This window comes from Acartia tonsa, chromosome 3 (assembly GCF_053477335.1).
Source record: "Acartia tonsa isolate MP-2025a chromosome 3, ASM5347733v1, whole genome shotgun sequence".
NCBI lineage: Eukaryota > Metazoa > Arthropoda > Copepoda > Calanoida > Acartiidae > Acartia > Acartia tonsa.
The window spans coordinates 41,280,963-41,304,477 of record NC_137262.1 but is presented as its reverse complement, the minus strand read 5'-3'; the positions used below and the strand labels follow the sequence as shown (position 1 = coordinate 41,304,477).

At 31.2% G+C, this 23,515-nt stretch overlaps 3 protein-coding genes across 4 annotated transcripts in view; 1 reads left to right on the top strand and 2 right to left on the bottom strand.

Moving 5' to 3' along the window:
• Coq8 (ubiquinone biosynthesis protein COQ8, mitochondrial) overlaps positions 1-7,331 on the bottom strand; it is a 40,216-nt gene extending 32,885 nt beyond the window's left edge. Inside the window, exons 1-5 of the mRNA XM_080154959.1 lie at positions 7,061-7,331; positions 5,341-5,413; positions 4,622-4,752; positions 3,960-4,043; positions 2,213-2,359 (exon numbers count right to left, since the gene is read on the bottom strand). Coding sequence (XP_080011085.1) covers positions 2,213-2,359; positions 3,960-4,043; positions 4,622-4,752; positions 5,341-5,413; positions 7,061-7,194 — 569 coding nt within the window. The 5' untranslated portion in view covers positions 7,195-7,331. The remainder of the gene's footprint in view (positions 1-2,212; positions 2,360-3,959; positions 4,044-4,621; positions 4,753-5,340; positions 5,414-7,060) is intronic.
• LOC145314214 (uncharacterized) overlaps positions 1-23,515 on the top strand; it is a 444,769-nt gene that overhangs the window by 329,500 nt on the left and 91,754 nt on the right. The gene's annotated exons all lie outside the window — the stretch shown is intronic.
• LOC145314200 (mitochondrial disaggregase-like) overlaps positions 7,715-23,515 on the bottom strand; it is a 24,711-nt gene continuing 8,910 nt past the window's right edge. For both annotated transcript variants that reach the window (XM_080154026.1, XM_080154027.1), the window contains exons 8-17: positions 22,794-22,848; positions 18,050-18,135; positions 17,546-17,654; positions 17,208-17,414; positions 16,843-16,976; positions 14,164-14,253; positions 10,777-10,843; positions 9,912-10,030; positions 8,283-9,263; positions 7,715-7,793 (exon numbers count right to left, since the gene is read on the bottom strand). In XM_080154026.1, the coding sequence (XP_080010152.1) occupies positions 9,182-9,263; positions 9,912-10,030; positions 10,777-10,843; positions 14,164-14,253; positions 16,843-16,976; positions 17,208-17,414; positions 17,546-17,654; positions 18,050-18,135; positions 22,794-22,848 (949 nt within the window). In that variant the 3' untranslated portion in view covers positions 7,715-7,793; positions 8,283-9,181. The remainder of the gene's footprint in view (positions 7,794-8,282; positions 9,264-9,911; positions 10,031-10,776; positions 10,844-14,163; positions 14,254-16,842; positions 16,977-17,207; positions 17,415-17,545; positions 17,655-18,049; positions 18,136-22,793; positions 22,849-23,515) is intronic.

The window sequence follows — 23,515 nt, the reverse complement described above, 5'->3', positions numbered from 1 at the left end:
GTTCAAGAGTCAATGAATAACTGAGATATTTTAAGAGGTGCAAGTTATAACAACAACTATTTACCAGGATCTAAGTCCTTGTCTGTTTGATAAGGTGTTTGTATGTTAACTTGTGACCTAAATGAAGCTATGGCTATAGGTATACTTAGTTTTACATAATGGTTACATGATTACTTTAACAATAGATATAATGTTTTATATAAGCATATAACAATATTCAATCACATACAGATTACCATGATTAGGTTAGTATTACCCATATATGGTATTATATTGGTAATATTAGACTTGTAAATGCATAAAAATACATAAAAAGTGCCTAAGGGCTGACCAGAGTAATTGTGTCTTGTGCCTGAAGTGCGCGCAATAATTACTATGGCCTGTCAATCATTATTCAGATCAAACTTTTATATGGTGTTAAATTTATAGAGAATATAAATAAAGTGAACTAGATGCGAAGCATTTCTATAAGAGTTGTGTTTGTACGTTCAAAGAATTTTGAAATTTGGATGTCGCATCTCCACATATCAGAAAACGAGCATAAAAATATTGGAGGACACATATAGAGATTACTAGGGTATACGGATTAGGGTGGCTCAAGAATAATAAATCATAAAAAAAATATTTAATGGTTGAAAAGTTAAAACCGGGTAATAAAACCAAAACCGAGCAGGGTTTTAAAACTGTCGGGCATTTATGGCCATGCCGAACCGGGTCATAATAGGGCGTAAAAAAAACAATAAAAAAGACATATAAAAAATAATAATTTGAATAAAACGAATTCACAAATAGATGTACTTGTCAATAAACATTAGATTCCACGAAAAAAATCAGCGACTTTACTATAAAAACAAAAAAGTTAGAAGGGGGCTCTGTTTTCTGAAGAGTTAAGAAGGGAACGTAAAATAGCTTAAACCCATAGCGGGACCAATGTAAAGTTTCCCTAAAATGGAGAACTCAATCAGTTTAGCAGTATCAAACCTTAAGATACTGACAAAATATTTTACTAAGTTTATATAATAGGATAGGCCCAACAAGTGTTATTTATAATTTTAACTTCTATCAGTCTAATAATAAAAGCGGAAAGAGTTTATAAAGACGACACAAAAACATTTATAAAAATTACTTATTTTTTTCTTTTTTTAGATTCTTTAATGATTTTAACGTTTTTATTATGTAAATGAATAAAGTTTTATTCAAACTTAAAGGATTTAATCTTTTTTTTTGAAATTTATATGTCTAAACAGTAAAAATATGAAGTTCTTTATTACGAAATCTCAAATCATTAGATTTTAATTAAGTTTATTTATAAAAATAAAGAATAAATTTGGCAAAAAATATAGCTACAAAAAGGATTACTGCTTTATAAAACTACCTTGATTGTAGAATTGCATTGATTTTGTTTAATAACTGTAAAAAATGAGTTTTTATGTGATGCGTTGCTTATAATCAAACCTAAAAGTGCATTTTATTCAATGATAGAGTGAAAAAAACTTATACCTTGTTTTATAGTTTTTTTTCTCTCTCTTTTTATTCATTTATATAATATGTATATTAAAAATAAAAAGTATTTATGTCTTTAAATATTCATACTTTGCTAAAATGCCCTGGTTACTTTTTGCAATATATTCGCTCTAAAAAGGATTCAGTATCTGACTTTTGCATTTAAAATGATAGATTTTATACCAATTATTATGTTTACTGCAGAAAAAAATTATTTTTGTGTTTATATGCAATTTTCTATAATAAAATGTGAGAAATGCCTTTTTTCACACGTAGGGCGAAAAAACTAACACTGAAAATAAAATGTATGTCTTGAACAGGTCATAAACTCATAGATAAAAACTTTCATAAGAACATTTATTTCAAAATATGTCATTTAAGGCATGAAATTAATTTTGCAAATTAACATTGCAAATGTTTGCAAATAACTTTTGAAAATGGTTTCTGCGGATTTTCTAATTTACATAGGTGTTTTCTGCACATTTTCCCCTTTCCAAAAATACCTTCCTCGTTAAGATTGGCTTCAAGAAAGTATTTACTTTCCAAAAATGATATGTGAACGAAAGAGCTAACCGCTCAGGAAGGACGGACGTACGAACGAACGGACCGACCCTAATTATTGAAAAGCTTCGCTTATACAAATAGCTTGGCTAAAAAAGGACAAACAGACGCGTAAACATATAGAGCAGCATTACTACCACAAACTTACTTTAAAACAGGCGGCGGTTCTATCTCCTCTTCTTCAATATAAACTTTGGTAAATAATTTTTCTTTTAGAATATTTTCATTTGTTAGGTCAAGGTCCAGTAGTTCAATGGAGGAGAGATTTGAATTTAACTCTAATCTGTATGGCCCTCTAAAATATATTAAAATAAACCTTTGTTGTAAGCTAAGGGTTCTAATATCATAATTTTAAAGTTAGTATTCACACAAAATACTCGCTTCAATATGTGCATACTTAAAAGTAGTGAAACTTCTTCAATAATATGACGTTTTGATTGTTTATACAATAGAAATAGGAGAAAAGAACTATAGTGTTAACCCCTTTTTCGTAAATCTGACAAAGGAACTCTTCCAGCTGACAAAAAACTTTAAAATTTTTGTTGTATTGCTATTTGTTGTTATTTTATTTCTATATAATTTATTTCGAGGTAAACATGAAACAAACTATGAATTTATGTATTTTGAATGTTTATAATAGATACGAATTACGAATTAAAGATTATAAATCATGTATATTTGAAGTCCGAGATATTATTTTTTTGTTTTAATAGAAACTCAAGAAAAAAATATGATTTTATTAACTTATATTCATAAAGGGATTTTTATTATTTTACAACCTTTGCATTAGATGAAGCATATTTATTAGTAATGCACAGATAAAACATAGATGTGAAACAACAATATGAAGGCAGTACTACATGTGATGGACTTGATTCGAGTAAAAGTTGAAAGAACAGCTCTAATTAACTCTAATGAAAAAAACTAGAAAACTTCAGTTTAATTCAACCAATGAGATTTCATGTATGCTCCGATGCGATTCATTTATTGGCCTATTCAGACATTACCTCTCTTTCTTAGTACCTTTATTGTTTATACACCGGCAAAAAAATGTCAAAATCATAAATCATTTATTAGTTATCTTTGGGTATATTTTAACTAAAGGGGTAGTTTCACGAAATGCATTTGAACTTATTTAAGTGAACCGCATATTTTTTTGCTAGTTAATGGGTTAAACTATATTTATATAGAATATATTTCAAAGAATTTCAATTTTCTACAACGTAGTTTTTAAAATATCAACTCTTGAAAATCGTCTTTTTAAATTGCATATATCACAAAAAAGACGATTTTCAAGTGTTGATATTTTAAAAAGACGATTTTCAAGTCTTGATATTTTAAAAACTACGTGGTAGAAAATTGAAATTCTTTTAAATATATGGCATATAAATGTAGTTTAACCAATTAACCAGGAAAAAATATGCGGTTCACTAAATTAAGTTCAAATGCCTCTCGTGAAACTACCCCTTTCAAAAAAGCAATAAATCTGACTATAATATGAAAATGACACACCAACATCTACCAAAATAACTATAATTATGTGCTACTACTTGTTAAAATAATTGTCCTAGCTTCATTTAAATGTTTACAAATTAATGGTAAAATAGGTCAGCAAGCAGTTTGACAATATCTAAAAAATGTTTGTTATGAAAGAACTGTATTTGTGGAAAAATATCATTCTTTTACCAGTAAAATGCCCAAACACACCTCTCAAGCATATGTTTTTAATTCTATAATAGGTAGGTAGTAATAATGGATTTTTATGTTTTTCGCGGAAAATTGTCTTTAACATGAAATTATAAGTAAGTTATGCTTTTTAATATGGCTCAGAACCAGTTTAAATCCAGGGAACTTCATCGGATTAACAGAAGCACAAAAAAATTGTCTTAACTTACTCGTGTTGCGTTTTAGCTGTTGTATTAATATTTTTGTTTGTTCTTTGCATCTTTATATCTGCAACTTTCATTCCCATCAAAATTCTAAAAAAAAACACTCATTTAGAAACTCACATTTAAGCTTTCTGTAGATTGCCTACGCTATAACTCCGTCTTTTTGTCCGTCAGTAAGAAACGGCAATGGACTGCCTTTGAGGATAGAAGATTGAGCTTTCTTGTCCAATGACCATCTAGTGAATAATAACTTAATATTGTCTGAGTGAGCAACTGTTCATTCTTTCATTATGGAAATAGAAATATTAGGATGCTTTTTAAGATAGAATTCTGAAATTTCATGCTTCTCCTGACCAATGTTCTGTGAGTTTCTTTGTCTTTTATTGGTAAGTTTGGGCGAAATACGTAAAAGGACCAAGGAAAGCCCTACAAAAAAAAAAATGGGGGGATTTTTTGTTTTTGGGGAGGTTGGGGGTGTCCCACCCCTCAAGAAAATAGCCTAAAACCACCACAGGACCAGTAGGTATATTCCCTGAAGAGTGGTTCAGTGGTTACCGAGATCTTAAGGGACGGACGGACGGACAGACAGAAAGACAGACATCGTTCTACTTTGTATTATAGATTTAAATTCCAAGAAAGATAAAATAAATAATCAAATAAAATCATACTTTGAGTACAAAGCTAATCCTTCTAGCACCAGTGGAACATTTTCTACAACTTGTTCTGGCCTCAAAGCTTTGGATTTAATATTCTTGTTATCTGTGCTTGTATTTGATGTATTTACACTGTCCATTGCAACCTAAATTTAGAGGTTTAGATAGCCCTAATCAAAATAATTTTAGTATCAACTGACTGAAGCCTAACTACATATTTAATTAATCTGTAAATGTAAGAATGCATATATATATCATTAGTTTCATTACTTACTTTTTACTTTTAGTACACAAATAATATTCTTAGTCTTTTCGAGAATATTTACAATTTGAATAAATTTGATACATTTATGAAAACTAGCGGCTGCATCCCCTCATTTAGGTAGGTAATGGACAGTTAAATTTTCTAAACTTCCCAGGACTTAAAATTGTATATAGATAAGAAAAAGAAGCAGCAGGATTCGTGGTATTTTCAAATTAGCCTTTGATAGGTTATTCTAGGTTAGGTAAATTTTAATGATTGCCCCGTAGGGTTAGAGCCTATCGCGGGGGCTAGAAATATGCAAAAAGCTACTGTGAAAATACGACGATTTCTTTCCATGATCACTCAAATTTACAAATAAAATAACCAAAACCAAACTGGATACATTGATATGCGAGACTTTAATGGTTAGTGAGATCTTAACAGACAAACAAAAGAACTACTTATTCTAACAGTGTAGAGATACACTAACCTGTATTGCATGTTGTACCACAGGTCTTAAGTAACAATTCTCCAACATTACATTGAGCTCATGTGTACTTAACCTTAACAAAACCATTTAATTATATCAATTAAGATAACTTTTCTTAATCAAAACAAGGGTGAAAACATTCATAGATAGCAAAGATCATAAAAATAAGAGGATGAAGAACAGCTTAGTAATGGAAGGAAAAAGAAAGCATAACAAACCCACAAAAGGGCTTAATGTAGAGATGATGCTCCCGCCGACCGCCCAAAATTACATTCTTAAGGCGGCAGCTGTTTTGGCAGCGGAAATCCACGTTTGACTTTTTTCTAAAGAAAACTTTTGACCTATGTGAAAACTTATGTTGCGCTGTAGTTAGCTTCAGGGAGGGAGCGACATTGGGCTGTTTACTACACTAGTCCAAAAGTACTATTCGTTTGCTTCACAACTTTGGGAACTTTAATTAAATTTTGATTTAATGGTTCATTTAGTTACGTGTCCAAACGTTTCAACCACTAATTGTAATTTTGTGTATCATCATTGGAGGTGTACAGCAATTAATAGATTAATATTTAGATCCCAGAATTAACTTCCAATAGATTGTGTGTAAATCTGGAGAAACCCCAGCCAGTCCCCTTTACACCTGAAGAATATTAGGAAACATGCAAATGCCTATCCTTATCGAAAGTATAGTACTTATACAACGCATGTAAATTATCACATAGAAAAAAATAGAATAATAAACGTTCATATTTTTAAACAAACAGAGCGTGTTCCATGAAGATTAGATTCCTTCGCCAATATTTCTACATTCTCTGTTCGTTTTGAAGGATTTTTAAAAATATTCAAATGCTGTTTAACTCGAAAGTTGATTTTATAACTGTTGTTTAAGGTTTGAAACCTTGCAAGTGTTTATTTTTTGTCTCATTTATTCTTATAGTAAAAGGATCTGTGTATGTCTATCTGTCTGTATGTGGGTACCGAAGGATCTAGCTATCCACTTTATAGGGTAGCTTCTCATATGTCCTGAGAAGGTTTATAGCAATTTTGGGGAAAGGTACCACCAACCTCCTATGAAAAATGGCCCCTAGAAAAAATGTCCCCAAAAACTTTTTTTTAAACCTACATTTGAAAGTGGGGATCTAGACCCCCCCCCCTCAAAGAGCCCCTAGAGGCCTCTAGGAGGGCAGCCTCTAGTATAATATAAGAATAAATGGATTTAATCTTTGCGTGTTATGACTATGTACGTTCTTGTTAACTTAATATCAGAAAAAATACCAATAACATGACATGTTTCTAAAAACATACGCGTTAACCTTAATATTAATCTTTACATGACGTAAATATCAAAAGATATTGTTTTTTCTTTATTACCTATGGGCTATGATATTCGGAAAAATAGGATAATTAATAGGAAAAGAGAAAAGCAGAAAAAAAGGCGCATGCACTTAATGTTAGCAATATTTACCAAAAAATATAAATAATAAACGTTGAAGCCTTGATTTATTTTGGGTTTCACTCAGTTCTTTTTTAAATTGAAAAATTATTCGAGTTTTATGATTTCATTAAGTAATTTCTTTAATAACGCTTTAATCTTGTATGAAGTAAAGAAAACAATTTCCAGTATGGCTCTGAAACTGATAAATATTCGCTGGATCAGAACCGGTACTAAGCCATGCTATCCGCGAGAAACTGTCTATAACCCATTGCGATAAATAAATATTACCTCGTGCAGCTTCTTGTTATTTTCTCAACACCACGTAACAAACCAGCTAAATCTGATATTCGGGACATTATAACTTGATTATTATTAACTAATATCTGTAATATTAAGGGCATCATAGAATGCAGAATTTTCATAGTATGCAGAATTTTAGCAAATTGAATTTTCCATCTTGTAAAACACGAGAAAAAATGTTATACAAACAATTTGAAAGCTTAGATGTTCTAGATTTTTAAAAAATGCCGTCTTGCTTCTTAGGAGATCTAATGCAAAGAGTAAGTTGCATTATGATTTCTTAAGTTTCATGACATTTTTTTGTGCTTTCCCTAAAACGACAACCTCCCGCTTACTTAACTCTTAAAAGAAATATTTTTTGTTCCTGAGGTAGTCTTTAACCAAAAGAAAGTCCCGGTTACAACGGGATACTATCCATGCGGGGCTATTCTAACCTTTACTTTACCTAAGATACACATCTTTGATATAAGGGAAAACGCCCAATTCTAAAACATAGTTCTAAATAGCACAAGAGAGGTTAGAAACTAGAATATCAAAGCTTTGAAATGGTGTCTATTTCTTTTGACCTAAGCACAACCATTTTTCAAAGTCTGCATTTTTTACACGATAAATTTTGTTCAAACAACTAATATGAACAACAATAAAAATAATAATTTTAATAATTCTTTTCTCATTGGTATTTAAAATTTTGCTTCATTACTTGATTTACAAGAAAAAAATCCTTCAATTATAAGTGAAGATTTGATGTGCATTCACTTCTGCATGATATCATATTCGCATAGTGCTTTATTTTTGCAAACAGACACATCCTATTATATAAAGCAGTAAGCTTTTTTTTGTCTGTAGCGAAGGATCTTGCTAACCGCTGAACCGATCGGGTTCTCCTTAACAGGGTAGCTTCTCATAAGTCCCGGGAAGGTTTATAACTATTTTAGGGAAGGATACCACCACCCTACGAAGAGAAATCGCCCCTAGAAAAAGAATTCCCCCCCCCTCCAATTTTTTTTTACTTTTATATAAGTCTAAAAAATAAGTCTTGGGATTAAACCCTCCTCAAGTGCCCCTAGAGGCCTCTAGGGGGCGTATCCGCTAGTTGGTATATAAATCAATGGGTGTGTTGTTTTAAAATAAGATTAAAGCAAAGAAGAAAGGATGCAGTTTATGCTGTTGCAACATTTGCGGTTTTGATGGCACGATGTTGTAATATTACATGTGCGGAAGTCAATGAACAACATACAAAACAAATAATTTACTATATCACAGTGTTGATTTATACAATAACAATTAATCTAATAGAATATATTTTTAAAGACCAACGGAGCTTTTCTATATTTAGGGTGTATACTTTTATTCGTCCATAGGTCAGTAATCAGTATGGATAGTCTTACATTAAGACATGTCAGAATCTTCTTATCGACATTAAACCTTACATAAGGAGTCATGTTGAAATATGGTCTACAAATATATTTCTCGCATCGCTCAATAATTTATTTAATTTAAATATCCTAATTTAAGACTTGTTTATCTCTACTTTTATGGATTTTGCTATTCTTGTTGATAATAAATTAAGTTAATTTCTTTTTATAAATTGTTATTTTTTCTATCACAAAGAGGATTTAGATTATTGATATTAGCAGAATAAAAACAATAAGAAAAATATCTTTTTGTTACAAACAACAATAGGATGTTAACAATAAAATTTGGTAAACTGAAAACAATTTTTCTAGTGAAAATTTGTGGTTAACAGAAGAGAACAAAAGTAGATTGTTCATTAAAGGAAACTATTTATTAACTAGAGTTGAAGATTTTGATAACTTAAGCCAGTGCAATTAGTATAAAGTTCTTTGATTATATGCATGTACTATTTTAATTCTTCGATTGAGATTATTAAAAAACTAATAGTGTAATTAACACTAGCTAAAACTTATTGGAACTAGTTATGGATAATTGGCAAGGGCATATTTATAAAATGTTATGAATATTTTGCTTAATGAATTACTTAACGCTTTAGAATTCGACTATTCAAGGTGTCTATCTTAAATATATCTTGTGTACATGAAAGTTTCTCTTTTACAGAATCAACACATTGTTTAGTTTTGAATGAAAATATTAATGGCTCAATGGAGAATCATTACTGAATGGTTCAGCGAGATCTCTGTATTCAGATTCGTCTTTCTTTTTCACTGTTATCCTAAAAGAAATATTTCATTATTAACTTTTTGCATGGAAACAAGAACAGCAATTTTTTTTATAAAGTATGATAAGAAAAATGGGTAAAACTAGAATTTGGTTATTCAGCTAACAAAACGCTTTAAGATCAATTTATAAAATTACTGTCCAGAATCAAAAAATCCCCATTGTTTCCTAATTTCATATATCCTTATCTTAAATTACTACTAATCTTACCCCCCTTTAGAACATAAAAAATATTAGGTACACAAAGGCAAAATTTAGTTTTGGTAAGTTTGTGAAAAAAGCTTTTTTTAAAAACTGAATGTATTGGCTCTGTTTTGCAAAAGTCCATATTTTTAATCGGATAAAACTTTAATTTAAATTTTACTATTTACAAACAAACTTAATCATTAAAGAACTACGTCACATTTAAAGTACATTTAATATTTGTTAATGAAATATTAGATTTGGATTATTGGATAAATGATTTTTTAGACTTTCCTTATAATTGATTATTATTTTAAAGTAAACAAAAATAATTTTTAAGCAATATAAATTAATTTTACAAAGGTCCTTAGTAAAATTAACAAAAATCGGTGAATTAACTTAGGGGGAAAAATCTTCCATTATTGTTGTTATTTATTTAGATGATAATTATAAAATTCACCTGAGTTTAGCGAGATCACCATCCCCAGATCCAGAAGTTGATAGTTTAACCCTTGAATTTGGGGCTATTTGGTCTGTTTCATGGGCAAGGGCAAGTTGTGATATCACACGTCTTTCAACCTAAATATTCTATATTAGTGATGTCATGGTTTCATTTTTAAATAATTAATTAATGGAAAGATGGTTCCTATGGAATTCTACCAATATGGGATGGCACCAATGCTCCTAGCTTCTGTAGCTAACCTTGTTGTAGCTTAAGTACTTCTTAGAAGTCAAAATGGTACCTAATGTTGCTATGTCTTGCACATGAAATTAATAGTGTATGTATAAGACAATGCCTAATATCCGTGGGCATTACAGTATCGAATCCCATAACAAGCGTATGATGCTCCAACTTTTCTGAAGGAATACTTTAAATCGATGGGAGAATCCCGCCCCACCGAGGTAATTGTAGGAAACTACTGCGCAGAGATACCCTAATCAAACTAGCTAAACCCTGAAAAACCCAACCTAATCCATCGACCTAACTAATGGCAATGTTTAATTCTGTGTAATAATAGCAAACTCGCAGTTTTGCAAATCCACGTTTATCGTAAAAACTAATGGAAAATTTCCTTTCAGATATCATGTATAATCTCAATCAAGCAAATATAGGTTTATAATAGCTATAAAGCAAGTAATGGATCTATAAATTCATAAATATTTTGAAATTTACAGACGAGTTTATGGTTATCTAAATCGTTTTCTTAATGATATATATTTTTATTTCATACAGTGAAAAATTGTTTAATTATTTTCCAGTATAAATCAGAACTGGTTTTTAATTGAGCAGAATCTATTCAAATTGTAAAGAAGACGTAACTTACTTCATGTTTAATAGATCTAGCTCCATAATGCACATTATAACCATCAGCCAGTACATTCAACACTGATCTAAACACAAATTTAAATTAAAATCTGTTTAAGTAGTTTCTATAAAATTTCATTTTTCATCAGGTTACAATCTCTTAAAGCAAGAAACTATAATTAAAAAGGGGGGAGGCGGATGTGCCACTTTTTGAAACCAAAACTAAAAGACAACAAAGGAACTCGACTAAGAAAAGAGTTACAGGTCTGAGATTTTGCATAGCAGTTGCTTTATAGGGGTACAATATGGAACTGTGAAGAAACGGCGGCGCAACCGCCGAAAACCTCCGTTTCCCGCCGATTTTTTTTGCAATTTCTCGGTGGTTTTCGGCGGTTGCACCGCCGTTTCTTCACTGTTCCATATTGTAACCCTATAAAGCAACTGCAATGCAAAATCTCAGACCTGTAACTCTTTTTTTTAGTTGAGTTCCTTTGACTTTTAGTTTTGGTTTCAAAAAGTGGCACATCCGCCTCCCCCCTTTGAATTAAAGAATGAAAAAAGAAAAAGTATAGGTACCATAGGGTAAATCTTTTATAATAAAATAAAAAATAGAAAATAGCTTAAAGCCATATTCTGGCCGTCATATTCTGACCGTTCTAAGATATTACTGAAAAGTTTTTTTTCCAAAAAATCATCTAATTAAAAATGATTTCTAGTAGTAAAACGTAGTAAAAGGAAGTTTCTTTAAAAATGAACAACTTACAATGGAGTAATCCTTGTTTGAACTAAGTTTAGCTAATTATAAGTTTGTAAATTAAATTCAAGTAAACTTTAAGTTTACCTTGATTGTATACTACACAATAGGGGTAATTGCATGTTGAATAATAAACATTTTCTTATTTGTTGGCTTAACAACTTTGGGGACTTTTATTGAATTTTAATTGGTTGGTTCATTAGGTTGAATTTCAATATTACAACCACTGATTGCAGTCTACAGAAAAGGTAATTTTGTATATCATCATTGGGGATGAACATCAATTTATCAGCCATTGTCTTTTCCCTTCAGATCCCTGGGAATATGGGAAGATTTTTAACAATCAAATGCTTTGTTAAAATCAAACTGTATAATATTCTATTATCTAAAATGAAATTATTTCATTTCCAACATAGAGTTAAATCATAATACGTGACAAAACATTACAAACATATACAAAACAAGGATATATTTTTTCCCTCTGCAGTAACAGGATAATCTGTATCTGCCTGTGTTGTTTAAGATCTCGCAAATAGCTGAACCAATATAGTTCTCCTTTGCATTTAAGATTCTTATTGGTCCAGGATTGTTTAATAACTACTTAAGAGTAGGGTGCCATTTAAGAGAAATTGTTATAGATAGACCCCCCCCCCTTTCACTAATAATGCATAAAAAAAAGAAGGGACACCATAGAGAAAAAAATAAAAGAGAGGAATGGAAGCAACTAGAAGACGAAAATAGGCAGTGGGCCTAGAGGCCTACTTAGCGCTGTTGCCGCGCTAAAATTTATTGCTATTCAACTACTTTTCAAATGGGAGGATTAAAAATTATTTAAAAAAAATATGTTTTTACTTTTTACTATTTCCATATTTAGGGCAAGAATATTAGATTAGATATTTTCGTTTTAATGTTTTAATTAAAAATTACATAGAATTTTATTTTTATTTAGAAAAATTTGTTCATGAAAGTTGAATCCTTCTATTTCTAAAAAGGGGGAAATTTTTTTCATAATGAACATTCAGCTGATTCTGACCGCCCACGGCTGTTTGCTAAATATCGCTTTTCTTTTTATTCACATTATTATTTATGATTGACTTACAAAAAGCCCTGGGCGGTTTTTGATTTTCGTCTGCTTCTAAATTTAGGGATGGGGAAGTAGTATTTTACCATGAAAAAGGGGTGAGTATTCATCCTCTTATCCTTTTTCCTTATGAGGGACACCCAAAACAGCTCATGATAAAAGAAAATAGGAAAAAAAACTTGTTTCATAAGAAAAATTAAATTGCATTGCTTATATTAATCAACACTCCCTTTATATCTCAATATATATGATCTAACAAAGGAAGAATTTCAAACACAAGGTTTTGGGCGGGAAGATTAATCTACCGTTTGTAAATTTTAAAGAATTGGTTTTGACATAACCTAGTCAAAGACAAAAAAATGACCTCAAAGGAATGTGTTACTAACTAACAGACAAACCAAGAGGTAGGACTTACGACCAAACAAAATTATAGAGTTGTATTGTAAAATTAAATCATGACTGACACTTCTGAAACGTGTATCTAAATAGGATCTTATTCAGAAACAAGGATGATATCATTCATAAGAGCGAAGCTCTAAAATCAAAAGGAATGACAAAGAAACGATAACTGTTATAGAGTGTCAGAACTTAATAAACATAATATTAATTTATAAGTATAAACAAAATTGTACATAAACTTGTTGCAAAATTGCGTGAATACAAGAAACAATAAATGGACATACTTTCATTTTTAGGATTTGAAAATAGAGAGGCCTTGTTTGTTGTCCTAAGAATCATTATTCCAAAAATCAGATGCATAGAACAATTATATCATACAAAAAGTGTTTGTCATGTTTAAGTAAAAGAGCTAACCACTACAGACCTACTAAACTTACCATATAGAAAAGGTTCGTATATAAAAAGCATCTTATTATTTTCATAAAAAATGATATTATTGAGAAAAAAATTGGCAAAAACAAGTTTTATAACTAAATAAGTGTGCACAGTTCAAATACAATTACAGCTGTAAAGATATTTGTTAAATAGATATCTTCTCAAAAAAAATACTCAGCAGTTGCACAGACTTTTGGCTTCAAATAAAAAGAGCTTATGTTTTACTGCTATGTTAAAGGTTAAAACCAACCAACTTTTTAAAAAAATAAAATTATTGAAAATATAAATCTGTAAATATAGACGTATAACAACCAGACAATGACCTGGGTCCCCCTGTTGGGAACCTTTTTCGTCTGCTAGCAAATTGCTTTCAGCTCTTTTGTATCAATATTTCCGACGCTATTAGTTGACTTTCAAGGACCCAATTGAAAGTTGGTACAGGGTCCTCGAGAAGGGGACTTAAAGTTATCTAACCCCTTCCCCTCTATTGTTTTAATCTAATATTGAAAGTATTAAATACAAAAATTAATATATAATCGAAGCAAGACCGCAACCGGTTGAAGATGCGTAGACAACAAACATGTAATCGCAATTATTGAAAGAGTTGCTGATATGAGCAAAATAGCGAAAGAGTCAGCCTGGGTATATTAATAAAAAAGTTTCATAAAATGTTATTTTTATAAAGAGAGGGACAACATGATTTCTTTTTTTAAAATAAATAAATAATAAATCCTTACCTTGTCCATGTAAGTTCAATGCTGTGTTTATTTTTTGCTCTTTCCGCCCAGAAATTCAATTCCTTCTCAACTAAATGAATTAACTCCGACCTGGAAAAAAATAAGGTTTACTTCACAGGGATCTAAAGGGATAAGACAATGGCCGATAAATTGACGTACATCCCTAATGATGATACACAAAATTTCCTCTTCTGTAGATTAAAAAAAAAGAAAACGTTATTATAAAACTTTGGGGACTAATGTAACAAACAGCCAATTGTCCCCTTGCTCTCTCTGAGGTTTAGTTAGTTATACAAAATGTATGGAGTAAATTAATATCTAGCCACCTTACTAATAAAGAATCCGTGACTGAGCACAAAACGTTGCACATCGGCTCGTTTTCGGAGAAAATGCTGGGTTCTAACCTCATCAAGACTAAAGAGTAAATTAATGATCCTACTATTATTTATTGCTTAAGCATTATTCTTGCAAATAAAATCGCCTGCAATAGTTTAGACCTTCTAAAATAGTCTATGTTTAAAATGGATATATCGACTGCTCTATGTATTAGTATTGGACTAATTTATTGCAAAGAATTAGAGAACTATGTTGAAAAGACGTTTAACCTTTTGTAAATTCAAAATCAATGATGAAATCTATGATTATGATCATTTACATGATGCTGCTTATTATTAAACAAAATAAAACCATAAACGATTTAGAACAAACAACTTAATTCATTCAACGTCATCATTGCCAAAACAAAAATATAAACGAAAACAAACATTACTCTGAAATTCTAAATAGATTATTATTATAGATTTTCATATTTATTTTTGAATTGAATTGTACTTTAAAAAAATACATTTGTGAAAACCTACAAACCTTTATTTCCTTGGAATAATTTGAACCTTTAATTTTGAGTAGTTTCAAGATTTTTAAATTAATTAGGTAACACTGAGGAAGATTTAGGATGCTAGCAGACAAACGGCTTCATATGATGCAGATAATATGCAGTGCAGATCTTGTTCATGAATGCTAGATCCCCTACCAGATCGTTCGTCCAGTAGGAGGGGAAGGGATCGGGTGGTCGTTATTTTAGCTCGCTACAAGTTTAATTCTTTTAGAGTACAATATGGAACTGTGAAGAAACAGCGGCGCAACCGCCCAAAACCGCCGTTTCCCGCCGAAATATTTTTTGCCTTTTCTCGGCGGTTTTTGGCGGTTGCGCCGCCGCTTCTTCACAGTTCCATATTGTACCCCTATAAAGCAACTGCCATGCAAAATGTCAGACCTGTAACTCTTTTTTTAGTTGAGTTCCTTTGACTTTTAGTTTTGGTTTCAAAAAGTGTCACTTTCGCCCCCCCCCCCCCCTTTCTTATAACAGGGTTTAGGCTGGTTTACAAAAAAAATAATGCACTACCCAGGCCCTTAAGGCTAGGATTCAAAACTATAAGATCTTATAATCATACAGTCACAGTTTATATTGTTTTAAGAAATTATTCTAGTTATCTGGAGTTTTTTTCAATGGAATTTTACATATTCTGTACAAGAAATTTACAAAAATAATCCACTTTTCAGTGAACAAATAAACACATTTTCTTTCGAAAAAAACAACAATTCGATTTACACAAAACTATTTTTATGAATTACAAGAACTTTTCATAACATTTGCATTTTATACAAATGCACGTTTTTATGTAACATTAAAAGTAAAGATTTATATTTCAAAGCTTTTGAACTCAAAAAATAATCTAAAAACTAGGTTTTGTATGATATTTAATCCTTAAGAAAAAGTATAGTATAAAGTTACTTTGTGTCTGTCTTTCCTGAAAAAATCTTGCCAATCATTAGACCGACAGCTATCCTTTACCGGAAACGTCTTTTAAGATCCAAGAAGGCTTTCTATTTTGGAAAGGGGTATTTAGAGATATCCAGGGGCGTAGCCGGAAGTTAAATCATATTCTCACTATAAAGGTAAATCTTCAGAAGAAATTTCAGAAGCATAGTTATCTAATACAGTAGCCGAGTTCATATTATTTTCCACAGATAAATTTTGACACTTTTTTCAATCTATTAGATTGATAAGACATAAGTTTATGGCAACTAGGATGTAAAGGGATGAGGCAATGGTTGATCAATTTATGTACATTCCTAATATTAATACACAAATGAAACGTTTGAACATTAAACTTAATGAACCAACCAATCAAAATCGAATGAAAGTCCCAAAAGCTAGTAAGCTAATGAATAAGAAAAATTTATCATAAAACTATGGGGACTAGTTAATGTTATTCTATTCTAGTTATTTCCTATTTATCATCGTCTTAATCCTTATAATGAAGTAAAAGGATCTCTGTGTGTGTGTACCGAAGGATCTAGCTAACCACTGAACCGATATGGGTTTCCTTTACAGGGTAGCTTCTCCTAGGTAGGTCCTAGGAATGCTTGTAACTATTTGGGGGAGGGTACTACAACCAAACCCAAGATCTACCTAGAAAAAATGACCACCCCCCCCCCAAAAAAAAAAAAAAATACTTTTTTCTATAAAAACTGCAATTGAAAATGTGGGTTACGACTTCCCCCCCTCCTTCCATCAAGGGCCCATAGATGCCGAAAGGGGCGTAGCCTCTAGTATTATTACAAAAGGACAACATTACAAAGTGAATTATGTAAAAGCAAAGGTAACCAAATGAATACCTGGAAAATGGAAGAAAATAGACAATTTCATTAATTCTTCCCAAAAATTCATCTCGTTGAAAATGTCTTTTCAAAATTGGCTGAACTATTCTTTCTTTAAAGTGTCTTGAAATTGTTATCTTATCCTCAATGTCCTGAAATATTAATACAATAGTTAACATCGAAACTATTCTATAATAAGAGTATATTAACATGTCCTACCTATATAAGTCATTCTGTCACAACTTAAAAATATTTTAGCAATTCCATCTTATTTTAAAATCATTTTACATGTACAGGTAATGAATAACGAAAAGAAACAGTTTATAACATATTTTTGTTTTTATAGAAGACACTAGCATCTGGAGAAATTAATAGAAAAATACCTTTACACTAGATTTTTCTTCTTTATTTGAGCTATTATCACTATCCCCACTATTGTTCGTTTCATCATTCAACGCGGCATCCAAGGCCTTCTTGTGCGCAATGTCCTCACTTTCCCGCCTTAATTGTAGCGCGTGTTCAGCTATCTCCGTGCTTGCGAGGTTGGAGGTCATTATAAATATTGCGTTCTTGCACTCAATTGTCTTTCCCTAAAGAAATAATATTTTATGTGGTATAAATATTGCTTTTCTAGTACCAAAGACAATCATGTCATTGTCCAAGATCAAGTCATCATTACTTTTTGGATTAAAGGTTCATTTTTATTGGTTATAAAAATTACCTTTCCATCTGTTAATCTTCCTTCATCAAATAATTGTAGAAGAACAGTAAGCACGTCAGGATGGGCTTTGTCTACTTCATCAAACAAAACTACAGCGTCAGGATTTTCTCTAAACAAATACATAAATTAAAATAAGTCCGCAAGGAGTTAGAATCGACCTTTACTTTTAAAACTTTAATAATAATGTGTAATACACCCATCTTAGGAATAATTTTTAAAAACTTTGAATGTCTATTGCATTAATTTTTAAGCTTTGATGTTGTGATACAGTTTTATTTCAGTTTTGTTTAACTTCCTTTATTAATAACTTGTATTCCAGTACGGCATCGAAACCGATAAATAAACAGTGGATATGAACTGGTTCTTAGCCACACTGAAGAATCATGTATCGTACCGTATTATCTCCAGTTAATATTAAAATCATCTTAAAATATAATTTTAAGATCCGCAGAAAGATATGTATAAAAAAGGATGCGATAGATAACAATAATGAATTAAACCTACTTGAGTCGTTTGGTAAGTTGTCCACCATCGTCATGTCCCACATAACCAGGAGGTGATCCTATAAGTTTGGCTACTTCATGTTTCTCCTAATAGAAATTAATATCAATTAAGGAAAATCTTTGACTCATGTTCTACTATATACAACTAGCGGCTTCGCCCCTAGCCTTTAGGGGCTTTGCCCCAAGAGGTATAATCACATCTTCTATTACCTACCCAGCGGAAAAAAATACGAATGAATAGCAAATTTTCGCGAATAAATAGCGAGTTCGCAAAATTAGCAACATTCATAAAAATTTGTAAAAAAAATTTTGGGGTGGGATTTTTGTTTTGGGGGTGTCCCATCCCTCAAGAAAATAGCCTAAAAACACCAGCCTAAGTAGGTATATTCCCTGAAGAGAAGAATCCGATCGGTTCAGTGGTAACCGAGATCTTAAGGGACAGACAGACGGACGGCCGGACAGACATCATTCTACTTTGTATTATAGATGCCTATGTCTGTCTACCCTGTTTTAACATGGCTAAGTACTACTTTGTCTTGAAATACGAAATGTATAGATGCTACAATTAATAACTAATAGTTTAAATTAATTTCTAGTATGGCTACAAACCGATTAATAACTGGCTCTCAGCCATACTGAAAAATCATGTATAGTATCGTATTACAGACAATTTTCCAGGATTAGTAAAATAAAAATCACAAAATTAATACCAGTTTTTTTTTAAAAACTCAGGCCATTGGCCCCTCAGTGATAACAAAACTGGCTTTAATCTTCTAATTTTTTATTTTAATATCAACGGAAAGCTGTGTATAATACAATGATATCTATTAAACAAAGTAGCTTGATGTCTGTCCGTCCGTCTGAAGCTAAAGATCTCGGTAACCACTGAACCAATCGGATTCTACTCTTCAGGGAATACACCTACTGGTCCTGTGGTGGTTTTAGGCTATTTTCTTGGGGGGTGGTACACCCCCAACCCCCAAAAAACAACCCCCCCCATTTTTTTGTGTAGGAGAAATCCTTGGTCCTTTTTTTTGTAGGAGACATCCTTACTTAGATATTCTTATTTTTTTTTTACGAATTTCACATTAACTTTTTTAATCATCTCTTGGGGCAAAGCCCCTAGAGGATAGGGGCGAAGCCGCTAGTAAATTATAAATGACTAGGTATTACAATAATTTCTTGAATTTCAAAATACGAAAAGTACAATTTTTACACCCAATTATTAAATTGAAAAAGACTTGTGTAACTTTAAGATTTTTATATTATAAAACCAAAATTTCAAAATTGTTTCTGATTTCTTTAATTAGTTGAAAGGCAGAGGTTTGCAAGGATTAACTTTTCATTTAATTTTTAAATGCATTTCTCTTCATCATTTCTCAATAGGCAGTGGCGTTGACAGCTTACATCAAATTTTCATCATTTTCATTTCAAAGGGGTAGTTTCACGAAATGCATTTGAACTTAATTTAGTGAACCGGATATTTTTTCCAGGTAAATTAATTAAACTACATTTATATGGCATATATTTGAAAGAATTTCAATTTTCTACCACGTAGTTTTTTAAATATCAAGACTTGAAAATCGTCTTTTTAAATTGCATATATCACAAAAAGACGAGTTTCAAGTCTTGATATTTCCAAAACTACGTGGTAGAAAATTGAAATTCTTTCAAATATATGCCATATAAATAAAGTTTAACCCATTAACTAACAAAAGATATGCGGTTCACTAAATTAAGTTCAAATGCATTTCGTGAAACTACCCCTTTTAGTAGCGAAGCTTCTCTATTATTAACTTTGTATGTTCGACCGTCGTCAGTAACACTATTGAGGAAGTGTCATTTTGTCATCAGCTAGTTAAGATATACTACTGATTTTTACCAAGGAGCATTCAGCATTTAATAATCTGTCCGGTCATGCTATAAAAGACATTGATATGTAAAGTTTTCGTGACTGTCTATTATCTTTCTCATCCTTATTTTCTTTCTTCCCTTCTTTTTTAGGACCACTGAACATCTACTCTGAAACTCTTTCCGTTTGTCCAACCATGGTTTTTCAGCATTCGATACTTATGGATGTTGTCATAATTTTTCTATACAAATAGACAAAGATATTAGAGAGAATATTTCATTAGAAAAGAAGGAAAATTTTGTAGATCAACAAAAATATTTAAAGGAATAGCAGGAATTGCAATGATTCTTGAACAAATATTCTTAATATGCAACCTCTCCAAAAATGTGGCCATACTATACTTCTAAGCTTTTATTTTAAACCTTCTCCCCCAACCCCAAAAAAAAAACAATGTGATATTTGTCTCCTAATGTAACTTACCCCCAGGGGAAAAATGCATGGGAGTGTGTGGAGTTTTCTGAGATTTGCCCCCCTCCCCAAATTTGAAATAACCCCCTACTGTGATTTTTACACCTTTAAGGCACCCTTGGTTTTGTGTTTTTATGTCTGTTACTCAACTTTTAAGCTAGGAAAGGATGTTAATAGTAAAAGACACAAAAGTTAGTCAAATTATTTAGTAAGTCTGATTACAGTCTGACAAACGCTAAGGATAGGAAGCTTCGCTAAAACTTTAAAGCAAATTAAATCATACGGAGAAGATATTTTTGCAAAAAGTTAAAAACTTAAAATATCTATCTACGCAACAGTTTCAATTTATACAAAAGCTTTTAACTTTTAAGTTAAATGAAGCAAGCTTTATTTTTCTAGATTTTTAAAACTTTTTGTACATAGGAAAAGAGAGGAATTATATGCAGGGATCTAAAGGGATTCAACTAGTGGTTGATAAATTTGGACACTCAAGTTAATGAGCCAAACAATTTAAATTCAATATTAGTCCCCAAAGTTGTTAAGCCAACGAATAAGTAAACGTTATCGTAAAACTTTGGGGACTAGTGTAATTAACAGCCAATTTTCCCCTTTCTTCTTGAGTTGTATGATTTTTGAAGCATAGCTAGGACATGATAGACCCTCCATCCGTTAACTCATTCATCAAAGTGATAGTTCTATGAAGTGTATTTAAAGAGTTAAGGTACTTAGAGTAGTGAACTTTTATATGTCTTAGTAGAATATATTAGGCATTGGATAGATATGATTATATGTTAAAGAATTTTTAACATTGACCAGACCAAACTTTTTTTATTTGACAATATCGAAAAAAGTTAAAGAGATTTGCCACATAAATTACATGAGAATGGTCTATTTTTTTCCAAATATGTATAGCCAAAACACCAATTTTAGATAATCTTTTTCCACATATTTCACAAGAGTTATAAAAAAATTGAACAGGGGTTCCCCTTGGGACATGTTACTTAAAAAACATAAAAAATAACGTCCGGTTCACTATAAGACAGGTTTTCTATAGATTCTTTTTAAAAAAAATAAAGAAAACCGTCCGGTTTACTTACAATATACTCATTATCTCACGCGGAAATACCAACTAACCATACAACATATATATATATATAAAAAGACCATTCTCATGTAATTTATGTTGCAAATCACTAACTCTTTTAGATATTGTCAAATAAAAAAAGTTTGGTCAGGTCAATGTTAAAATTCTTTATCACAATCATATCTATCAAATGCCTAATATATTCTACTAAGACATATAAAAAGATCACTACTCTAAGTACCATACTGAATATTTCATTGGTCATTCTTTGTTGTATAAAAAGTTTAAAGTTCTATTAACTAGTAAATGCTATCTAAAGTTGTATTTATGACAAAAAAGTTTTTGCCATATATAACACGCAACGAAGTTGAAAATAAAAATGAAAAACTCATTTTTTAAGGAAAATCCCTGGTAAAATCTCTTAATTTTAATCAATTACTTTATATTATGCACTACTACGTTATTTAAAATAGAAAAAACTTAAAGTTCACTATTTTTTTTAAATGCACTTCGTGAAACTATCCCTTTAGTCAAAATCAAGGATTTTAAAATTTAAAACAAAAACAATAGCCCAGTTCACAAAAGACAAAGGTCCACTTCTGGAAATTTTAGGTCGACTTATAGAAGCTTTAGGTTGACTGATTTTATAAAGGTATTTGTGGGTTGTACTTGTTTAGGTTGACCTACAGAAAAAATCAGTAGACCTTTAAAAGTTATTTGTGAACTGGGCAAATACCTTGAATTATTTTGTTTAATAAATATCTAGCAACATATTCTCTGTAATTTGTTTTTAAATATTAGTTGTATTATCCTGTCATCAATAAAATATTTTTGCGCTACCAATGAGCAAAATTGAACTTGCTTTTTATAAAAAAAACATCAAAAGAAAATAGCACTTTCGAGAATATGCTACAAGGAAAATCTTTGTCGTTTAACACAAAGCACAATACTTGAAATAAGGTTCACGTAAATACGTTTATCTGCGATAAAAGGGATGTGTAAGCAAAATTGGCAGCTGTGCAATTTTTGAGCAGCTAATTCACCTTAAATTAGATGGATATAATCTTATTGCAACACGGCTGCATTTTACATATATTTACGGCTGAAAAATGTGCCACAGTTGCTACAGCACAAAACTTAATGGACTGCGGCTGCTATATCATAATTTGTTTAAAATACAACTGTCTCTAACCGAACTTTAACAGATCTTACAATCACCAACAGACAAATAAAAAAAACAGCAAACTTTGCAGCAAAGTTTGGTCTGGTGTTTTAAGTTTTATCTGCGGATTTACAAAACTGCAACGCAGCAGCTTCTTGAGACCCAATTGAACTATTTACCTGGTATTCTGACATATCAAGCCTGATAAAACCCTTCTTGTCTTTGTGTATATATCTGAAACATTTTATTTTAATCAGGTGGAGACTAGAAATAACGGGAAGGGCAAAGGAGTAGTGCGAAGTTCTAAAATACAAAGGAACTTAGCAAAAAATAGTTTCTGCACTAAAAACTGGAAAACGCTACCAAAAACTTACGTTCCTTTACAGTTCCTCATTAAAGCAACTGCCATGCAAAAATTAGTTTTTGTTTCGAGAAAGGGAAAAGTAGGTTGCGGGTAAAATCCATAAAGGTTGTGTGTTTTAAGTTAAAAAGAGTAGTAGAACGATAAAAATTTATGTTAACTTTAAAAAAAAAATTTTGCCTATAGTTCTTTCCAATAAGAAATACACATTTTCAGTGAATATTGTCGTTCTACTACTATTTTTAAGCCTTAAAACACTCGCTTTTACGGATTTTATCCGCAACCTTGGAAACCTTGCTATGCAAGCAGAAAATGCTGCTAATCAAAATAGAATGAAAGATGTCTATGAGATTACTAAGAGCATTGCAGGTAAAGTACACAAATCAGGATCACACATCAGGGACAAGGATGGTTCACTCCTTAAAACTGATGAAGATATTCTAAATAGATGGGCAGAGCACTTCACTGAACTGCTGAATCTTCCAGTTCCAGAGGAAGAAACTGAGATTCCACCCTCAGATGCACTTGACATTGACTGTC